At 37.7% G+C, this 21625-nt stretch overlaps 1 protein-coding gene across 2 annotated transcripts; it reads right to left on the reverse strand.

Annotated features, from left to right (window-relative positions):
* Positions 1 to 60: 60 nt before the first annotated feature.
* Positions 61 to 21161, reverse strand: LOC123873528 (graves disease carrier protein-like). 2 transcript variants are annotated; one of them, XM_045918388.1, is made up of 8 exons: positions 20632 to 21161; positions 19866 to 20092; positions 10448 to 10636; positions 9595 to 9751; positions 8688 to 8829; positions 7323 to 7325; positions 5156 to 6610; positions 61 to 2461 (listed from the first exon to the last, which is right to left on the reverse strand). In XM_045918388.1, the coding sequence occupies exons 1-7, from the start codon at positions 20693 to 20695 to the stop codon at positions 6433 to 6435; spliced, it is 960 nt and encodes a 319-aa protein (XP_045774344.1). In that variant the 5' UTR covers positions 20696 to 21161; the 3' UTR covers positions 61 to 2461; positions 5156 to 6432. The 2 variants fall into 2 exon arrangements, with proteins under 2 accessions (XP_045774344.1, XP_045774345.1); XM_045918389.1 differs by lacking the exon at positions 7323 to 7325 and having other exon boundaries at positions 20632 to 21160.
* Positions 21162 to 21625: the final 464 nt, after the last annotated feature.

A 21625-nucleotide genomic window follows, 5' to 3' on the forward strand; every position in this document is an offset into this window, starting at 1 on the left:
GGCAAGTGCATTCTGGGACTACGGGAGGTACCACGGATAAACAATGCTTATTATTTGTTGTCTATCTACACTTGCAGATGAGATTTTAGTCAAATACAAGTCTATCATTAGTCTTACCTCAGTTTCTGAATATCACATGAAATTCGATAACTTTAAGAAACCGGAATTTAGCCTTTAGATTTTAAATCCGTAGCTAAGTTAAAGTAAAAATTCATTTAAAAATGACAGCATTTTCTATCTCGTAAAAATAAAACTGCGCAGTGTCCCTTACCTGTTATTTCATTTAAAAAAAGATTTTATCATATTTTACGTTCTTAGACAGGAGCGAAAGTAGCACAATGTACAAAATGACGGATCTACGTACAACTCGCGCTAATAAACCATACACATCTTTATGCAATCTCTCTTCATGCCCTTTCACTCGCACGTTATAACTACACATGTAGTGTGCGAGTGAGAGGGCATTATTAGCGCTATCATTGTAGATTAGTTTATTGGCGTGGATTCGTCGTGTAGTTTGTGTGTAGAACAATAGCATTTAGTTTTATGACAGAATGGCGAATAATTTATTCTCTTTGGTTTCCATCTCACCTTGAACGAGCGATCAGCTTAAACTACAAATCAAAAGCTACTCATGGAAACGTAATACTAGTTAATAATAAATTTGACTAAAATCTAATGCTATCCTTTTCGAACCGTTCTCTGCTGCAGGGGATAGCTTGATATTTTAGTTCAGTGCTGCAAAATGGCGAATATTTGCGTACTTGTTTGCAAGTTTCGATAAAACTGAGTCGTCAAACAAAGTCGATATAGTCACATATAGAAGGTTTTTTAAGCGTTCAGAATGAACATAGCAACCATTCTGCCATAAAACGTTAGGTAGATATTTTTACATTTCGAAATTTATTTGATATTCAAAATTCTCCTGCTCTTGTGCCACAGTAGGTACCTGAAACATGGAATAAAGTGTCCCAAGCGTGGAGCATTATTAGTTTTTTTTTTAATTAAAATTTTCACTTTAGTTATTGGCACTGATCAACCTGCGCCACAGCCCCACTGCTCTTGCACAGCACAATTTTTTCATTCAATACATTAATTATTGTGCTATCTATGAAGTTGCAATCCATCATATTATTGTATTTAGGCTGAGAAAGCTAAATTCGTGTTCGTTTAATTATTTTCATCATGGAAATTTTTGTTATATTTTTTTTAATAAGTACTTATCATAAATTATAGTATCAATTTGAGGTCTATGCGTCAAAACTTACGTGAAATAATTAAAATAATATATTTTATTTAATATGAAAAATAGATAATTCAAATAATATATATTTTTAATACGAAAAAAGTGTATCATCTCATACGAAAAGAATTTTTTATGCAATGAAAAAAATATTTTTCCCTATTAAAATCCATAGAGCAAGATAAGAAGAATAATCATTTATCATTTTAGCCCATTTGTTTAGTTAATCGTCGAAGTGTGAGTTTTGTATGTTGAATGTATGCACTCTATCAAGTCACACAGATTAATCTCTGTAGGTATTTCCACATTGGTTCGGCGCGTCCGACACTTGCAGCTGGCGTCATTTTCATTTAGGTGCATAGCGTGCGGCTGTGTGCGATTACCTTTAGTCAACTGTACCCTACCAAACGTAGTTTTTTGTGGCTAACTGCAAACAAGATATTCTACATTACATTCATTGTCGTCATTAAAATTAGACGTATTTTTAGTTTTTATTAATGAAAAAATAGTTACAGTCGAAAAATAATTCCATTTAGTTAATTGTTTAGGCTCAAGGCATATTGCGCGAGAGTTGAAGCAACGCGACGCGTGTGCTTTAAATGTTTGCAAATTCAACTGAACTTTATGTCTACTTTACATGCTAGTGAGGAATAAATTCATCAAAATAATTCAAAATTTTGCTTCACACAAAGTCCATTACGCAATGTAGATAAAATTCAATTTACTTTGTAACATTTTAGAATAGAAATAGAAAAGATTAGCGTCGCTTCGCGTTGACTCTGCCGCGATGTGCCTTGAGACATAGAATTTGGGCGATACTGTGAAAGCCTACTGAGTTGCATTTCCGAACTGAGGTTTTTAAGTAGAAAACGTGTTGAATTTAGATACAAAGACTTTCCCACCAACGAGATCGGAAGCCACACGTTTCGTTAAGTATTATAATAACTATATATGTAAGTTATAGATAAAAAATAAACTCATAAAAAATACAAAAAAAATATACATATATGAATGAACGCGAGCTTCTTTTGAGTGAATAAAAACCATTGCAACCCAATTTTAAAATTCACCTGTGGCACAATAATTCGTTTTGTATAAAGTAAGGACGGCATGATTTTTATTCCAGTCATTGTATTTTAGTCAAAGCTTTGACCGTGCATTGTAATTTCACCCAAATGAAGCTCGATTATAAATAAGGCTTTCCTGGCAATTCGCAATCTGAATGCAGCCTAATGCAAACATTCAAGAAAGTAGTTCCGGCGAAAGAATAACTTTTATATTGAACGAGTGTTGTGCGAGTGTTGATATGTATTGCAAATTGTATTTACTGTATTGTAATATTGCGTCAAATATTATTGATATACATTAAATTCAAATTCAAAATATTTTTATTCAATTAGACTTACAAGTAGGTACTTTTGATTCGTCAAAAGCATCTACCACTGGTTCGGAATGCCTTTCCTACCGAGAAGAACCAGCAAAAAACTCGGCGGTTGCTCTTTTCAAAGATTTTATACACAATATTATGCCATGTATAAAAGTAATTGAAGTCCCGCGCATTGCTGGATTATTATAATTGCGCATTAATATAATTAGGTATACAATTAGTTATATCCAAAGCCGAAGTCGATAATGTTATGCAATATTATAATGAGAGAACTAATATCCCAATTATAATTAAAAACGCGAAAATGAAAGAAAAAAGTGAAAAAAACAAATTAATTTGATAGGTACCTACGAAACTAATTGTTTGAACAAATCAATTTAAAAAAGAATCAGCTAACTGGGTACCTACATTATGATACAATAAAATTGAGATCTAAGATTAAATCGTTAACTTTTTAATTTTATACCTTGTTATATATTTTCACATGGTTTTCTTTCAATTTTACTATTAATTTTCGGTTAGAATTTTATGTAAAAATTAATCATTTTATTCTTCAACTCTGTACTATGCTCGTTGATAGGAAATAGATAATAAATAAAATTAATTATAAAAACTGAAGTTTTATTGACTGTAATTCTGAAAAATCCCTTAAGAGGGCTCTCTCCGTCACTCGTTTCATACAATCGTAGTTCCAATTTCATTTGAATAGTAAGCAACCAAAGTCCATGAAATTTTGCAGACATATTCTAGAAACTAATATCTATGTCTAGTGTTGGGTAGGACATGACTTGAAAAAGAGTTTGTAAGAGTAGCCTCTTTTTTGTACTAAGCCAGTACAATGTACCACTTCAAAAGAGGCGAGCCGTCTTGAAGCATAGCGGTTCATTTGAGGTTACGAGTGATTATGTCATCGCGTACTGGCGCATATTGTACCTTTCAAAAGAAGCAAACGCGACCGAGAGGCAAAGAGGTAACGCGACGCGCGACGAAGCGAGACAACACGCGCTACGCGGCGGCGAGACACGACGGCGCGCGACGCATTCTCTCTCACTCTAGTACACTCAAACTCGTACGCACGAACGCGACATAAAATGTGAAGTAGTACATTTTGATATGTTGAGCCGCTCTTACATTTTGACGTCTTGTACGGGACAAATGTAGTGCCTCTTGTAAGTCCTACTCAACACTATCTATGTCTATGGTTTTCCAGATTTCTGTTAAAATATTCGGTTGCAAAGTTACGCGGTCTTAAAAATTTTCATACAAATCTATAAGCCCCTGTAACTTTAAAACTACATATTTTTAGAAAAATCTAAAACACCACAGACACAGATATTAGTTTCTAGAATATGTCTGCAAAATTTCATGCACTTTGGTTGCTTAATATTCAAATGAAATTGGAACGACGATTGTATGAAACGAGTGACGGAGAGAGCCCTGTTAATTGATAAGACTAACGGCCGTATTCACAAACGTTACTATGAGGTCTCACAGTGCGCTCGAACGCATAGTGTCGGTTCCACCAATCAGATCATTGTAAACTGACGTGATACAGTAATCTGATTGGTGGAACCTACACTGTGCGTTCGAGCGCACTATGAGACCTCATAGTAACGTTTGTGAATAAGGGTGTGAGAGACCTTCAGAGACATTCGTTATTTTATAAAAGCTGAAAGTTTCTCTGCGTATTGTCCTGAACACTGGCAGGAACGATCAGCTACTATCAAGTTTGGATCATGGTGCCATCATACCCTGATTGCCATCTCGACCTGTCGCGAACTATACATTACATTGTAGACAAAGTTCAATTTTAGAATTGACGCTTTGCTTCGCTTCTGGTAGATTGCCTTCACTACTTTGAAATTTTACTTAAATATGAGGATGGTCAAATAAAACTAAGCTATTGAAAAATAAAGAACAGTTTATTTCATAGTAAAAATAAATAAAACTTGTCACCAATTAAATTATTATTTTCGTAACTATTTATTAAACTATACAGTGTATATTGTGTGCAATTCATTTTGTTCTTATCTAGTTACATACATCCCGCATTATATTTTCTTAAAATAAGAACATTTATATTACACTAACATAAATTATTCATTCTTTTTAAGCCTCACGAACAATTTCACTAAAGAATATGAAACATAGGTATACTTCAGTTTTATTTCCTTTCCTTTCAAGTGCACGAGACGGGTCTGCCCGCGAAGTTGAAATTTATCTTGGTTTTTAGCTTTGTAAACTAATACGACAAAGTAGGCTTATGGCATTCTAATAGCGCCAATGCCAGTATCATCTGCACAGGGTTATATAAAAATCTTTACTTGCAAGTGTTCAGTTTAAGAAATTAGTCAAAATAATGAGTTTGACGTGAGTTACTCATAAATAAGTCGATACTCTCGCGGGCTGACCCGTTTCGTGCACCTTTAAGGTAAACAAGTAGGATTTCGCTGAAATCATCATGATACAAATGAAAAACCTAACTCCAGAATGTCTAAAGCGGCGAGAGAATCGCGTCGCTTTACGCGTTTCAAGGTATTTTTTACGCGTTTCAATAAAGGTTTATGCAATTTATTTACCTCTATAGCAAATCTAAGCAAAACTAAAGTATACTCATTTAAATACACTTTTACCAAATACAAAATTCCAGTGGAAACCCTTAAAAATAATTTTAACTTTTAAATACCTGGGTGTTTTTCTTTGACGAAAATAATTTCACTAGAGAATAAACGAACCCTTGATTAAACATAGACCTTGTGCTTGCTTTTACCTAAGTACATATAGTTTGTGATGTCAAAAGAAAATGGAATGCACTAGGTACTAGTCTAATTTAGACTAGAAACATCAAAATACATATGAAGCATGAGACAGTATGTCTCAATTACTGGCCGATAATTTTTCAAAAATACGTAAATAACTAGAATACCTACAGTATTGCAAAATATACATAACATACAAGACATTGAGCAGAATGTCATCCTTTAGGATAGTCATAAATTCATAATACTGAAAAGGTGCATTTTGTTATTTTTAATACAAAAATATCATTAAACGTAAAATAAAGCAGTATGAAAGGACTGGAGCCGTCTCTGGATTCCAAAAAAAGTACTAGAATTTAAATTCTGTTCACATAGTTCTAGCAAATAGCAATTTAGTGCTGGGCTTGAATAATGTGAATCTGTTACTATGCATTTATGACATGGGTCAAATTTAGAATACATCAAATACTTATACTTTAAAATCTTTACTAATTACAAAAAAAATACTGATTTTACGAAACGCCTTATTTGCACCCCATTGACGATGTTTCCCATTATATAATTTCATATTTGCACATTCTTTGCACTCCATTACAAAATATCCATATTTGCACGATATTACAATAACTTCCATATTTACGCTCCATTATTAAATTTCCGTGTTTGTAAGCTTTTATTTGCGCCCCTTTAATAAATTTAATTTTTAATAAGTATTTAAAAGATTATAATTTTTTTTGTGACATATAGATACTTTTTGCCACTTAATTAATAAATAGTAGTTCAATATTTTGCCTGGGTTTAAGGCCCTTAACTATGCTGAGTCATTGCAGTTTGTGATTGTGTTTTTGTGCCTTATAGACTTGTTTATAAGAATTCATTTGCGCCGTATAATAATAAATATTTTATATTTGCAATTTATTACTAAAATTGCATCCCATTATAAATCTTCCATATTTACACCCCATCACAAAATTTCCATATTTGCACCCCGTTACAAAACTTATATTTGCACCCTATTACAAAACGTTCATGTTAGCACCCCGTTATGATATCTTCATCCCTGTGTCGAGGTTGAGCAGCTGCTTCATCAGCTCGTACGTGGAGAAGGAGGTGGCCACCATGGGAATGGCGCGGATGTAGTTGACGGTCATGCCTCGGTACAGGCCCTTCACTATGCCGTTCTCGCGGTATATGAGGGTGAGCGTTTTCACCATGCCCGTGCTGGTGGAGAAAAATTACGTCACAAAATTGTTCCCTTGAGAGAACAGCTAGAGTTACAGCAGCTATACTCTATCCACGAAGAGAAGTTAATATACGGCTTTCTTTGTTATGTAATCCCATACAAATGACAAAGACAAAAGAGTCAGTGGGCGTTATCAATGGTTAACACCCACTGACTTTTTAAAATGTTGAAATGGTGAATGACTAAATAATTACTAACTTACTTCCGTGGATAGAGTACGGTATTCACGGAACCAAGTTAGTACGGAAAACATAGGCTCGATCGTGAGAAAAGAAAGGATTTTTGAAAATTCAATCCCCAAATGGGGTAAAAACGAGGGTTTGAAATTTGTTTAGTCCACGCGGAGGAAGTCGCTGGCAATAGCTAGTTATTTATAAAGATAATTTGGTACAGATAAATCATATATACAACACTTTAAAGTTTCATGTAAAAACTAAAAATAAAAGTAAATAAAGAAAGAAAACGAAAAAAAATAAACCAAAAATAATACCAACCTTCTGTTAGTGTTGCCAACACCAATGCAAGAAATATGTAATAGAAACAGATATTATTACATAATAGTATAATGTATGTGAATAAAATTAAATAATGAGAAAATATTCAAGTGCTTAAGAAGATGTTAGTGACCAGAGATGTGCCATATACACTAAAAGCGGGGAATAGTGCTATCTGGCATAGAACCGTTCGAACCTTCTGTTAAAATTGGTGCTGTACACATTTTTTATAAATATTGCATTTCTTTTTTGGAATTTTCATCACTAAAGTGTGTAATTTGACACGCGTTGTTACACTTCTTTTAATAAAATATTAAAAATTTCACTGTAATCAATCCATACTAATATTATAAATGCGAAAGTGTGTCTGTCGTCTGCTACCTTTTCACGGTCCAACAGTTTCTGACGAAATTTGGTACAGGGTCAGCTTATATCCCGGGGACGGACATAGGCTACTTTTCATCCCGGAAAATCAAAGCGTTCCCACGGGAATCCTAAAGACCCATCCGCTTAACCGATTTGTATGTTTGGTACCGAGGTAGCTTGCGTCTCTGTAATTGACATAGGCAACTTTTTATCCCGGAAAATCAAACTGTCCTACGGGATCTTCAAAAACCTAAATCCACGCGGACGAAGTCGCGGGCATCCTCGTTTAGCACCTTGATGATCATATTCGCGTGGCACGGTTACGCACATTCCTTAGGTGTGTATGCGATGTTTATAGAAAAAGGTCATAAGTGCGACAGGTTTTTCATGCGATTGTGACTCGAATTCTGAGAGGCCGACCGTACGTTTCAGCTCATGTTAACACGGCTGTTGTGTGCAAAGAACTTCAGGCATTCGGTTCCTAACATTACAAAAATCGTACACGCATTCAGTGTGACTTTTTGTCATGCTTTATCGTTGCGCTCTGTGCAGGTCTTTAATTTGATATAATCTTAGGAAGTGTATAGGTATATGTAAGGGCTCACCCAAGAAATAGAAGTAATGGAGAGTTCACTTCCAATATCGACTTGAAGAAATGCCTATTTATCGCTATCCCACTTCGACGAACATATTAGAGCGAGAGATCGGAGCCGAGTCCGGTCCGATCATTTGCTCTCGATAGTCGAAATGGGAGAGCGATAAGTAGGTTTTGCTTCAAGTAGGTATTAAGAGTAAGCTATTCAGGTATATACAGAGTGTAACCGGAACGCTAGCAAAAACTTAGCGTTATACTTCCTTAATACAATCCAATGTCAATATCCATTTGCCTCTTGTAGTTTTAGTGATTTACTATTTTTCAAACCCGCATTGTATAGCGTGCAAAATTCGGGTCAATGCCCCACCTACGACGCAGCATTGACTTCGAGTAGCCTATTCACGGAAAGTTCGTTGACTTCTAGCATCAGTCAGATGTTTTATTTGCAATATATTGTGAAGTTTTAAAAATACAGGACCTTTTTATATATTTTTTCGTAGTTTTCTTATGGTATCTTATCAGTAATCATCAGTACTATCACCTATCGTCGTTTTTGCTAGCGTCCTGGTTACACCCTGTATATTGTATTCAAGAGCTCACCCGAACTTGGCAGTTTCCGGATTCATACAGGCGAGCTGCATGCGGCGCCGCGTCACGTCTAGAGGGTACGACACGGACTGCGCGACCGCGCCCGCCAGGCCGCCGCAGACCAGCTTGCCCGGCACTGTCAGTACGAGACCACCTGGAATTGACGACATAATATGATAAAATACGAGCAAGTGATAATGTTGTCCTGACCAAATGTTGGCCACTGCATCCAATCTCAATGGAGACTACAGACATCTTCTTCTTGTTGGTTTGGCGGCTATGCAGATCACTACAGAGTACAGACCCTGTATCACTTTGTGATCGTCACCGTTTTACAGTTCTCGTCCAATACTAATTGCCGCCAGATACATCAGCAACTTATGGCTAAGATGTTTTTCGCTTCCTCCGGGTGCAGTAGGTATGTGTTTTCCTAGGTGAAGACTATGTTTATGAATTAGTGCCTGACATTGACAGATTATGTGTAGGGGCGTTTCCGCATCCTCTTTACAGAGCCTACACACATCCGTGTCTTGGAGTTTGAGGTTGAACATATGTCTGTTCAGCCAACTATGCGCCGTAAGTGTCTACACTAGAATGCATAAATTTTTCCTACTTAGTGCTAGTGCTTCCGAAGCAGCCTTCTTGTTGAAGGCTTTGACTGGCGCTTTAGAGTGGTTCATTCCTGGGAGATTTCTGGCTAGATGGCGGCTACGCATAAAGAAACGCATTGTCGTTGGCCGGACGCCGCCCCCCTCCAAAGGAGCCTTCTCAAGGAGCTAGATAGGGACTGCCACACAGTCGTCAGACCGCCTCCTCCCATTAGGTAGATATTATACAACATCAAACAAGCCGCACGGAGCCGCTACACAAGACAGACAAGTTAGCTACCAGTGGACGTCCACCGGTGGAGAGCACTCACCAGTATTCCTCTCGCACTTCCGGCACAGCGCAGTGGGGAGGTACTTCATGCACAGGAACTTGAGCGACTCGAAGCAGTAGAAGCTGAAGCCCGCGTACGGCACCATGCCCACCATCGTCGGCACGAAGCCGCGATACAGCGCCCGGATACCGCCTTCCTGGGAACAAGAACCAGGATTGAACAAAATAGCTATTTTTTACGTCATCCTACTAATATTATAAACGCGAAAGTTTGTATGTATGGATGTTTGTTACTCTTTCACGCAAAACCTACTGGACGGATTTAAGTGAAATTTGGAATAGAGATAGATTATACCCTGGATTAACACATAGGTTACTTTTCATCCCGGAAAATTTATGACTTCCCATGGGACATTAAACTTCTACAATAGTGGGAGGTCGCAACCTGAAAAAGAGCGCGGCATTTTTTTAGGGCGTCTTGTCCGCGCAGATAATATGAAGCCCTAAACCACAGTTGCAAAAAGAGGGCGCTTCTCACTCATTACCAAGAAATCAATCAACAACCATTTAATACACGAACCCAAGCCGGACGCCACTCACTCGCACTAGATGGCAGCACCAGTACTTAACAACTGTAACTTACAAGAACACGCAAATCTGAACCACACTAACGGAGTTTTCTGAAATTTGCACTATATACAAAAGTTTCAAGATACAGCCTTAGGCCAGCTGGCGCAACCGAGCAATAAGACGGCTTCCTTCGAGCACACAGACAGCGCTCCCGTACGAGGGTATCGGTTTTTACAGGAACCGCAGATGTTTGAGGAGCTACAGGGGTGTGCCAACCTATCCAGCGGTGTGATAGGGTAGCGATCATAGTAGTATTTACTCACAGTCTTGAATATCGTGGTAGCAGCGTGCGCGATGCCGGTATATCGATGCTCGCCCGTCACCTGGAAGGCCAGCCTCGCGCGGATGGTGTCGAGCGGATAGGTCAGAGTGACCGCGGTGAGGCCCGCGCCAGCTCCCGCCAAGAACTTATCGCCGTGCTGCACTAGGGGTATACTTAACCCACTCAGGTACTGAAACAGAAACAAGATAAAGTTAAAAATTAAAACCCAACTGTGATCGTCTTAATGAACGCTGAAATATTAGAGTAAAATTGTTTTTCTGTCGCTTGGTATATTTTAATGTTGTTGTACATTTATATTCATGAGCTCGGAATTTTCTCCTATTTCATTTGACATCCCACTCGATAGTTACAATAGCAAAAAAAATTTTTGCAGACCTCCACTTTTTTTGATATAACATCCGTTACGTCAATCTTTTTCGTATAAAATATAGCCTATGCCACCCGGACCTTTACAACGAATCAATTGACACCTCAATCATCAAAATCGACCCTGTAGTTTAGGCACTACGGTGGAACACACAGAATTTGGATACAAATATACATACATACATAGACTGCTAAAATCATAACAGTCGGGTAAAAATATATACAGATCTCAGATAGGTTACAATTTATAGGAAGTTCTATTGAATGGCGTGAATAAATCTCAGCCAATCATAGCGCACATCCGCCCGCCATTGGTTGTCGCCGACGCGCCATGTTTTAGTACGCACACTTTATGTAGCTGAGTACGCATAATTTATGAGCGAGATAGCACGAGTCAGTTGTTCTTGTGTTTAATATCTTAACATCAAGCAATAAGGTCTGAATTTCATTGGTGTACATTCGGTATTAGTCGGCATTAGGCTGCGCTTTTCTGGATTCAGTAGCCGATCGCTCGCGAGCCATCCGCGGGCTTGATCGCACTGCCGTGCGGCTATCACCGGACATGACATCCGGACTTGACTCCCAGACCAGTGGTCCAACCCCGTGCCCCGCCAGCAGTCGCAGGCGGCGTAGCCACCACTGAAAAGGGCCATTGGCCTGAGCAGTCACCCCGGGACCCGAAAGGGTCCGCGTGGAAGACCTCGAGACGATTTTCTGGATAAACGCTTTTGCCGATCCGACTTACAAAAGTGCACACTATACTTCTTTTGTTTACGGGACACATATTCGTAAGTTTGTGAGTTTGTATGTAAGGGGTGATCTGCGGAACTACAGGTACAAAATTAGCTGTGTCCTCAGAACGAAAATTAACCATACACGATATTAAAAGGCTCAAAGTGTGATGCAGTCTGCCTCATGATTATTCAATTAACAAACAATGGAGTTTGGTTAGTGATTTATTCCTCATTATTTGTAAGCGCGTGCGCATAATATTAGCACAAATCAAGAGCGAAATCGCTTGGATATTTTCGATCTGAAGTACCTAATGGGTAAAATTAGTATCTTAATAAATGTCTAGTATCTTAACGCCGGATGTGTTGAAAAGAGTAAAATAAATACGTGATTATAGCCGTACCGATACTTATTATAATAGAAATCACTCACGATAGTTTAAGCATTAAAGTATTACATCCATAACGTTAAGTATGTATACATCATTATCGTTATGCTATCACCCGCGCCGGCTCAATACTGAGCACGGGTCTCCTTTCCGAATGAGAACGGTTCGGCCAGGGGTTCGGCCATAGTCCACCACGGTGGCTAAGCGCGGATTGGCAGTCTTTATTCACGTTTGAGAATAGAAGGCTAGAAGGAGAATAGGTTCAACAGCTGAACCATAGATAAAAGGATTCTTTCTTTTATTTATGAGCTGAACCGATCTTGATGTGGCAGAGTTAGCTTGCATACTTGAGACATACGTATGAGACGACTTAGATTACATTTTTACCCAAGGAAACAATTTCCGAGGAGTTTTAAAAAATCTAAAATATCAAAATACAAGCGAAGTTGTGGACAAAAGATAGTCTAGCTAGGCCTTATTTAAGTTCCCGATTTATCTTCCATGCCTTGAACTATTTTAAAAGTGTTTTTCTTATGCAATGAGCTTTTAAACGTTTCGTCTGATCTAATAACAATCCCAGACGCCCCGACAAGATCTTTAGATTCCAAAGACTGAGTATTGTCAATTGATTCTTTTATATTCCGAGACATGAGTATAGAATTTCAATGAACCATTATTCAGTGAGGTTTATCTTGTAACATATAATATAGATCATAGTGCTTGCCGCGTACAGAACTATGGACAAGACTTTAAATACCTACCCAACTATATTCCGGTCACGTAAGTCCTCGTGGGAGATACAAGACCCTTTATTTATGGTGTCTTAGTACTTAGTAGTAGGTACTCTATATACTAATTAGTAATCTATAGGTACATATTAAAGACTTGTCCTGCTCCTGACTGACTGCAGATGTATTAACTTAACGCACAGCCTAAGGCGCCATTTCCACGGGCGAGAGTAGGTACCTAAAGTAAAGCCTTAATTGTCATGAACAGAATGCTATCTGTTCATAACATGACAATGCAGCAGGGCTGATTTAGGAGGCAGCTATTTTTTTTTTTTATTCACTATAGGCAAACGCTTGACCACAATCACACCTGATGGAAAGTGATGATGTGGTCTAAGATGCGACGCGTTTACCTAGAAGGTGCCTATTCACTCTTGTTTTAAAGATACCCGGATTGTAATTGGTAGGAAACACAGATCATAGCAATCTAGGGTGGTCCCTACAAATGGGTCTGCCGCTCAGTGCATAACATTAGATGTACCTAGTATATAGTTGCTCCTGCCAGCCGATGAAGGATCCGACCTAGAATGACCCTATACACGACATGTTTAGGAGACAATCTAGGATCCTCCCCACCTTTTCACCCTAAATCGGCCTTGCCGCAATGTCGTGAATAGAATGCTTATCGCGACGAGTCCGTCCTACTATCGTCGGATAATCTCCACGGTACAACGATAATTCCATCAACTAGTGTGTCGTCGCGACTCGCAACGATACGCCACGAGACCGCAACGGATCGCCGCGTGACGTGACCGCAACGCCTCGTTGGGCCTCTCAACTGTGGCGTAACGTGGCGGTATCGCCGCGAGACCCGACGATATCGTCGCGAGACGCGACGAGTCCGCGACGTTAACTATCCTCCTCCTATAAAGTCACCACGATCTGTTGCTCACGGCGTGATTGAAGGACAACCACACTTTCAAACTTATAGTAGTACTTAGTCACAGTGATATAACACACATAACGAACGACAAATGGCAAAGGATCTCGTCGGCGACAATTTCTGAAGTGGCTTGTGATTTATACCAATTTGCAATCATCAATCACTTATGAATATGATAGATCATTACTTATGGGGGTTCTGACTGCGAAATTCAACCCGATCATGACTGTGATCGTTTATTTATTTTACAAGTAGACCACCTATTTACTGTTACGGCTTTTGCCTGCTGTTTCGCACGCAAATATTATATGTATATTATGTCCCGACTTCCAAAAAAGAAGGAGGTTCTCAATTCATCGGAATCTTTTTTTTTTAAATTTGTTACTTCCGTAAATATTTGTTACTAGCTGATGCCCGCAGCTTCACCCGCGTGGATTGGTCAGATCCCCTGCAGCATCAGGATTGAGGAGTTGGACTCCAAATTTTTTATGAAACAATGTCGCAAAGTTCCTCTATCGATTAAAAAAGAAATGACGCAAATCGGTTCAGAAATCTCGGAGATTTCGGTGTACATAGGTAGAAAAACACAACTCCCTTTTTAAAAGTCGGTTAAAAAAGTAGCCTATTTTACGCCCTGGTCAATCTTCTACTTGCCTGTGAAAGTCCCGTCAAAATCGGTTCAGCCGTTCCAAAGATTAGCCTTTTCAAACAGACAGACAGACAGACAGACAGACAGACAGACAGACAAAAATTTTAAAAACGTGTGATTCAGTTATGGTATCGTTCAAATAACCATATGAGCTTAATATGAGGTAGTTATTTCGAAATTACAGACAGACACTCCAATTTTATTTATTAGTATAGATACTTTACTTAGTTGCCTACTCGACCCGTAAAACCGTTTCGATAATATTGATTTATTTGATTTATTTAATAGTAATATTATGATGTTATGTGCATAACATTGCTAGGTATATCCAATTGCAAGTTAGAAAGTTATACTTAGTTACATGTTTATTTTTTATTCCCATTGTATTATTTATATTATATTTTTTACAATAGTATATTTTCTTATGTATGTACCTATACTGGGTTCTTTTGCCTTTAATAAAAACTTTATTATCATAAGTGGTAGATGCTTTTGACGATTCAAAAGAACTTGTAAAAGTCTAATTGAATAAAAATATTTTGAATTTGAATTTGAATTATTTATCTAGATGATGTCCGCGACTTCATCCGCGTGGATTTAGTTTATTTTAAAATACCGTGGGAACTCATTCTTGGATTTTTATCAAATTTCGGCTAAGAGAATATGATAACACTTTCGCATTTATGGATTACTAGGGGATGCCCGCGGCTTCGCCCGCGTGGATTTTGATTTTTTAAAATGCCGTAGGAACTCTTTGATTTTCCGGGATAAAAAGTAGCCTATGTCCTTCCCCGGGATGTATCCCAACTCTGTACCAAACATTAAAATCGGTTCAGCGGTTGGCCCGCGAAAACGTGGCACACAGACAGACAGACACACTTTCGCATTTATAATATTAGTATGGATAAATAGGTATTATGTACTTAATAATTATAAGTTTTTATGCCAAACAGCTGCAGAATTATAGGTAGGTACTTAGATTTGTAGCCCTGACTCCCATACATACATATTATATACCTACCTACAATCGGTATTTTATAAATTAAAAACCTCGTTAAAACATAAAAATAATGATAAGATTTGCGTGATTTATTAAACAATCCTATAAGTCAGCTTAAAGGATTTAATTTTTAGTCAAAATCTTGTATAAAGTTAGTTAAATTAAACCTGGTAAAAAACTTCGTCCGCCTGATGTCCATCCGTCACAGCTGTAGATACATACATATATAATACTAGAGGATGCCCGTGGCTTCGCCCGCCTGGATTTCGGTTTTTTAAATCCCGCAGGAACTCTTTGATTTTCCGGGATAAAAAGTAGCCTATGTCCTTCCCCGGGATGTAGCCCATGTCTGTACCCATCAAAATCGGTTCAGCGGTTGGGCCGTGAAAACGTAGCAGACAGACAGACAGACACACTTTCGTATTTATAATATTAGTATGGAAGTATGGATTATACTCATGCTATCGAATTGTTTGCAATTGTTTTAAAAATTGCTTGCCAAGCCTTTTTTGCAAATGAAAGAATTCATAAAAAACCGGCCAAGAGCGAGTCAGACTCGCGCACCATGGGTTCCGTACTCGGGTATTTTTCCGACATTTTGCATGATAAATCAAAAACTATAATGCTTAAAAATAAATAAAAATCTGTTTTAGAATGTACAGGTAAAGCTCTTTCATAATATGACACCCCACTTGGTATAGTTATCTTACTTTGAAAATTTACACACATTTTAATTGTTTTTAATAATCAGTTTTCAGATTTATTCCTTTACTTGTGCTATAAGACCTACCTACCTGCCAAACATGATTCTAGGTCAACGGGAAGTACCCTATAGGTTTTCTTGACAGACACGACGGACAGACAGACAGAGAGACAGACAACAAAGTGATCGTATAAGGGTTCCGTTTTTCCTTTTGAGGTTCCGTACCTAAAAAGTATTGGGATTAATAGGATAGTTAGAAGGAAAGCATTCCGAAGGAACGGCATTCCGAACCAATGGTAGATTATTTTGACGATTCAAAAGCACTTGTAAAAGTTTAATTGAATAAAAATATTTTGAATTTGAATTTGAAAAGGTGACACGCACAAATAACGTTGTTTTCATCATATGTGGAACCAGCACTATTTGAGTTTCCAGCCACCAACGAGTTTCGCTTCGATGAAGCGGGCTCTATGACGAAGAGTCCTATGTTACGATTGGATAAACTAGTATAGTTTTACTACCTGTCAGATACTATTAAGTTTTCTTTGGAAAATCTTATGATTTACCGTAGATCGAGCTTTAACAGGACTCTCTCCATCACTCGCTTCATACAATCGTAGTTCCAATTTCATTTGAATATTAAGCAACCAAAGTCCATGAAATTTTGCAGACGTATTCTAGAAACTAATATCTGTGTCTGTGGTGTTTTAGATTTTTCTAAAAATATGTAGTTATAAAATTACAGGGGCTCAAAGATTTGTATGTAAATTTTTAAGACCGCGTAACTTTGAAACCGAATATTTTAACAGAAATCTGGAAAACCACAGACATAGATATTAGTTTCTAGAATATGTCTGCGAAATTTCATGGACTTTAGTTGCTTAATATTCAAATGAAATTGGAACTACGATTGTATGAAATAAGTGACGGAGAGACCCCTCTTAAGTACTTATATTTTTTTCTGTGACGCTAATGAGCTCTTTAAATCCTAACATATTATAAGACATAAAAAATGTTTGTACCTACCTATGTCTTTTATAGACCAACCGATGTGCTTCGAACCGGTATAATACAATGGCAATCATAAAAAAATGGTTTTAGAGCACTAAAATAGGCCCATGCTTTTTCACACGCCGCCGGGTAGGTTACCTACTCGGTGGCGTGTGAACATGTTTTCCACTAAAATAAGTGTTATTCTAAACTACCTCTGTAGTTTAGAATAACTACTTATTTTAGTAGAAAACATGTAGCAAACACACTATAGTACAGTATGATATGAGGCGGGGGGACGCCCCGCACACCCGCACGTCACCCGCAGCGGGTTAGCGCGGAGGCTGTGCGGGTGTTCTGTGCGTCCCCAGCCCGGTTGCCATCTAAACCTGTCGCGGTCTATAGGTACCTAATTAGACATCACAGTTTTCCACATATGGAAATGCGTCGCCAGCCCGTAGTTGCGGTCCAAAGATACACCGGTTAACATACCGGCCGCACCTTAAAACGGTGTCAGTATGCCAATTGGACCCATAATTCTACTGCCTAGCACTTACGCGAAACCATGTTATTTGACCACATTCGTGGTCTCGTGGAATTCGGAAAACAAGTTATCACACTAATATAAAGGCGAAAGTTTGTATGTATGCGTGTGTGTGATGTTTGTTACTCTTTAAAAATACTGGACAGATTTGGCTGAAATTTGGAATGGAGATAGATTATACCCTGAATTAAGACATAGGCTACTTTGTCTCCAAGAAAATCAAAGAGTTCCCACGGGATTTCGAAAACTCTAAACCCACGCGGACGAAGTCGCGGGCATCATCTAGTCCATACTTGATATTATATTTATGCGAAAGTGTGTCTGTCTGTCTGCTACCTTTTCACAGTCCAAAAGTTTAACTGATTCTGACGTTTGGTACACGGTTAGCTTATATCCCGGGGACGGACATAGGCTACTTTTTATTCGGAAAATCATAGTTTCCACGGGATTCTCAAAAACTCATCCGCTTAAGCGATTTGTATGAAATTTGGTTCCGAGGTAGCTTGCATTCCTGTAATTGACATATTGTACAACTTTTTATCCCGGAAAATCAAACAGTTCCCATGGGATCTTTAAAAACCTAAACCCACGCGGACGAAGTCGCGGGCATCCTCTAGTTTACTATATTTTTAAGTTTGCAGTCTTTCTGCTCTAAGGGGTCAATAAAACGATAGCATTAGTCAATTTCGTTAATCATATTCATGAGTGTTGAATATTATGACGTAGACATATGCTAAGAATTTTTCAAAATCCACCCCCTAGCGGGGTATAACCGGTATAACTTAAAATTTAAAAAACCCCCGACAATAAAACCTCTATAAGAAAACTAGAAAAGAGCTGATAACTTTTAAACGGCTGAACCGATTTTCTTCAATTATAGCTAAGGACACTCGACCAAGCCACCTTTCAAACGAAAAAACCAAATTAAAATCGGTTCATTCGTTTAGGAACTGCGATGCCACAGACAGATACACAGATACACACGTCAAACTTATAACACCCCTCGTTTTGGGTCGGGGGTTAAAAAGAGGTTTGTAATTTGCGTAGTCCACGCAGACGAAGTCACGGGCATGAGCTAGTTACAATATATTTTATCATTTCATACACATATTGTTGCATGTAATATATGCAATTTAATACGGGGTGTTCTACCACCGTGACTGCAACGTTACGTTTCGTCACCCTTGCCGTTATCACTACCGTTACAGCCTTGAGTCTATCCACATCAAACAATTCGATAAGTATACCATTCGATAACTATACCGATCGGATGGCTGATCCAACATGACTTCTAGACTATTTTTAACCGACTTCGAAAAAGAGGAGGTTCTCAATTCATCGGAATATTTTTTTTAAATGTATGTTCCCGATTACTCAAAGACCCCTGGACCGATGTGGAATTTTTATTTGTTTGAAAGGGTATACTGTGCAGGTGGTCCCATATAAATTTGGTGAAGATCTGATGAATCAGATCTTCGGAGATGGAGAACAGAAGTCCAGGATAAGAGCAATTTGCTCGCGATCAGTGTAATAGCTTAGTAAACAGTAGGGTTTTAACTGGGCATAGCATATTATAGTACAGTGGGGCCACTAAAAATTGTGAAATAAAAAAATTTCAAAACAAAAATAAAACCGACTTCAAAAATGAGCTTCACACTTGGATTTCTATTTTGTTTTATTATGCTCGCTCGACTTTATACCTAGGTACATTACATGTGTAGCTAAACAAAAATTATTTTTTACTTTTTAATGTTTGTAGTTTTATAGCAAGGTTTGGGATTCAGACTCGACCGGCCGCTAATAAAATCTTATAAATACCGCTTTACTAGCTGACGCCCGCAAATTCGTCCGCGTGGATTTAGGTTTTACAAATCCTGTGGGAACTTTTTGATTTTTTCCCCAATTGAAAGAGTTGTCTGTGAATGCTTTAATGATACTGTCCCTATTCAAAGGTGTATGTTCCAGTATTTATGTGCTTCAAGTACTGTGGGTCACATACTACAAGCTTTATTCAAATCAGTTGAGCAGATGTGCTTTGAAAAGGTAATAGGCAAACTGATAATCAGATTCAGACAGAACACTCACATTTATAATATTACTCTTAGGTTCAAATAATTTAAGGAGTGCTTAAACAAATTCATAATAAAAAGCCAGCAACACATTGATATGGTTCTTCAAGTAACTAATCAATGCACCTGCTTATTTGTTTACTAAAATATTTCACCAGGAAGTATAATGATAAAGGCTATCTGGTAATGACTACCTTATACCATAAAGTAAGGATAGTACAGTATCGGTCTCACTGTATACTGTGTCCATACTGCCCAAACTTAGGAGAAAAAATAATAATCATACCCTTTTGTAAATCTCAAAGCTGGTAAACTGTGTCGCAGCGTAGGGGAATATCCTGACCATCTGAGCGCCATTGCCTTTGTACAGTGCTATGAGGGACTCTTGCTTGACTATAGCCATGAGACCTCCAAACACACCATGGTGCTTGTAGTGCGAGGACTGTGCTTGGAGGAGGATTTTGATGCGATCCAATGGTGCAACAGTTGTTTTTGCACACATTCCTGCCACTCCTGTTGAAAAAAAACATTCACTTAAAACTCAAACCATATACAGTGTAAACTCAAGAGATGAAACAGATAGTGGTTTGGCCTTAAAACCTTAAAGCCGAATGGCCGAATATGGCAGATATCGGCTATTCGGCTTTAAGGTTGGTAATACATAAACTTAAAAACTAAAGCTACAAGGGTTCCAAACAAGCCCTGGTCTGAGAACTCTACAATTCCATAAACTGCTCTGTTTGCTGATCAATCTTAAACAGTAAGATTATCTCCATAAACTTAGTCTTGTAAAATGTGCATTTAAAAATTCATAACATTCGCAACTAATTCAATACAAATTTATTACTACAATTCTTCCTTGTTTTGAGTAAAATTTGAATCACGGTATGATCTGCATATAATGTCACCTTTATAATGAAAAAAATAAACAGAAGGACAATTAATAATGGGTTAAAGGGTCATTCAATATTACAATAATTTGAAACAAAGAGTAAGAGAGAGTTAGTAAATAAGAAAAAGTCAGCAGTATGATTATAAAAATGTAAACTTACCACCAGCCAATAAATTCCTCAGTATAAAATCCAGGTCGTTCTTCGGTTCCACTTTTAAAGCCATTTTCAACGAGCTTAACTTAAGCACAGAAATACAACTCCTGCTCGTGCCTTCCGAGACGAGATACGAAGGTAACCCTTCCTAAAACTTTGTGGAATTCGATCGAAAGCTATTTAAATCACATTAATAATTATGGTCGATTGGTCGAGCGTCGGGGACATTTCTTCACGATTTGGCACGCAACATTTTAAACAAACTTTCACCTCTGATTTATTGCAAACAAAACTTTCTTCGGTCATAACAAACTTTAAATGACGTCACTATTTTAAAACGTAATTTGAGAGACTATATTGCTTTATAATCTTTTTCGACTCACTTTTGAATATACAACAGAATTCTCGGTGCAATAATTATTAAAAACTTTCATTTACAATAAATTATTTCTTCAATTATTATCGGTATTCTACATTCCGGCTCGAGTGATCAAGACCACTTGACACGTTGACGTTGACGACTGACAATCATTCTGACAGTGACAAGTTACAATCATAGGGATGCACATTACGATTCGATTTTTATGAAGATCGATTCGAATGTACACATTTTAAATCGATTTGCTGATTTTTATATTGGTTAATTTCAATGTGATTTTCAAGTGAAAAATGTAACAAGATTGATTGAAGACAAATAAATGGTACAGTGTCAGTGGTAATTTGTCAGCATTGTAGTTACTAAGCGAAGGAGCTATTAAGCTAAGCAAATAGTCAAACATTAGAGTAGCTTAAAAAATAGTAGTTGGTACTATTTGTTTTTATTCATAGCTATATTTTATTTATCTTTCTTCATGTTGTATCGCCCATAACATCCATGTTAATATTAGCTGTATGTTATTATTAATTTGCATATCAATTGGGATGTTACTAATGGCTCCATCGCGCATCGAAGTGTGTGTGTGTGTGGTCAAACTTTATAAAGATAAAATTTAATAAAACG

This window comes from Maniola jurtina, chromosome 17 (assembly GCF_905333055.1).
Source record: "Maniola jurtina chromosome 17, ilManJurt1.1, whole genome shotgun sequence".
NCBI classification, from domain to species: domain Eukaryota; kingdom Metazoa; phylum Arthropoda; class Insecta; order Lepidoptera; family Nymphalidae; genus Maniola; species Maniola jurtina.

Coding starts and splice junctions, on each gene's coding strand:
- LOC123873528 (XM_045918388.1), bottom strand. CDS start 20,695: ATGGCTTTAAAAGTGGAACCGAAGAACGACCTGGATTTTATACTGAGG. Junction 20,093..20,631: donor GAGGAATTTATTGGCTGGTG/GTAAGTTTACAT, acceptor TTTTTTCAACAG/GAGTGGCAGGAATGTGTGCA. Junction 10,637..19,865: donor GCTTTGAGATTTACAAAAGG/GTATGATTATTA, acceptor TTTCTGTTTCAG/TACCTGAGTGGGTTAAGTAT.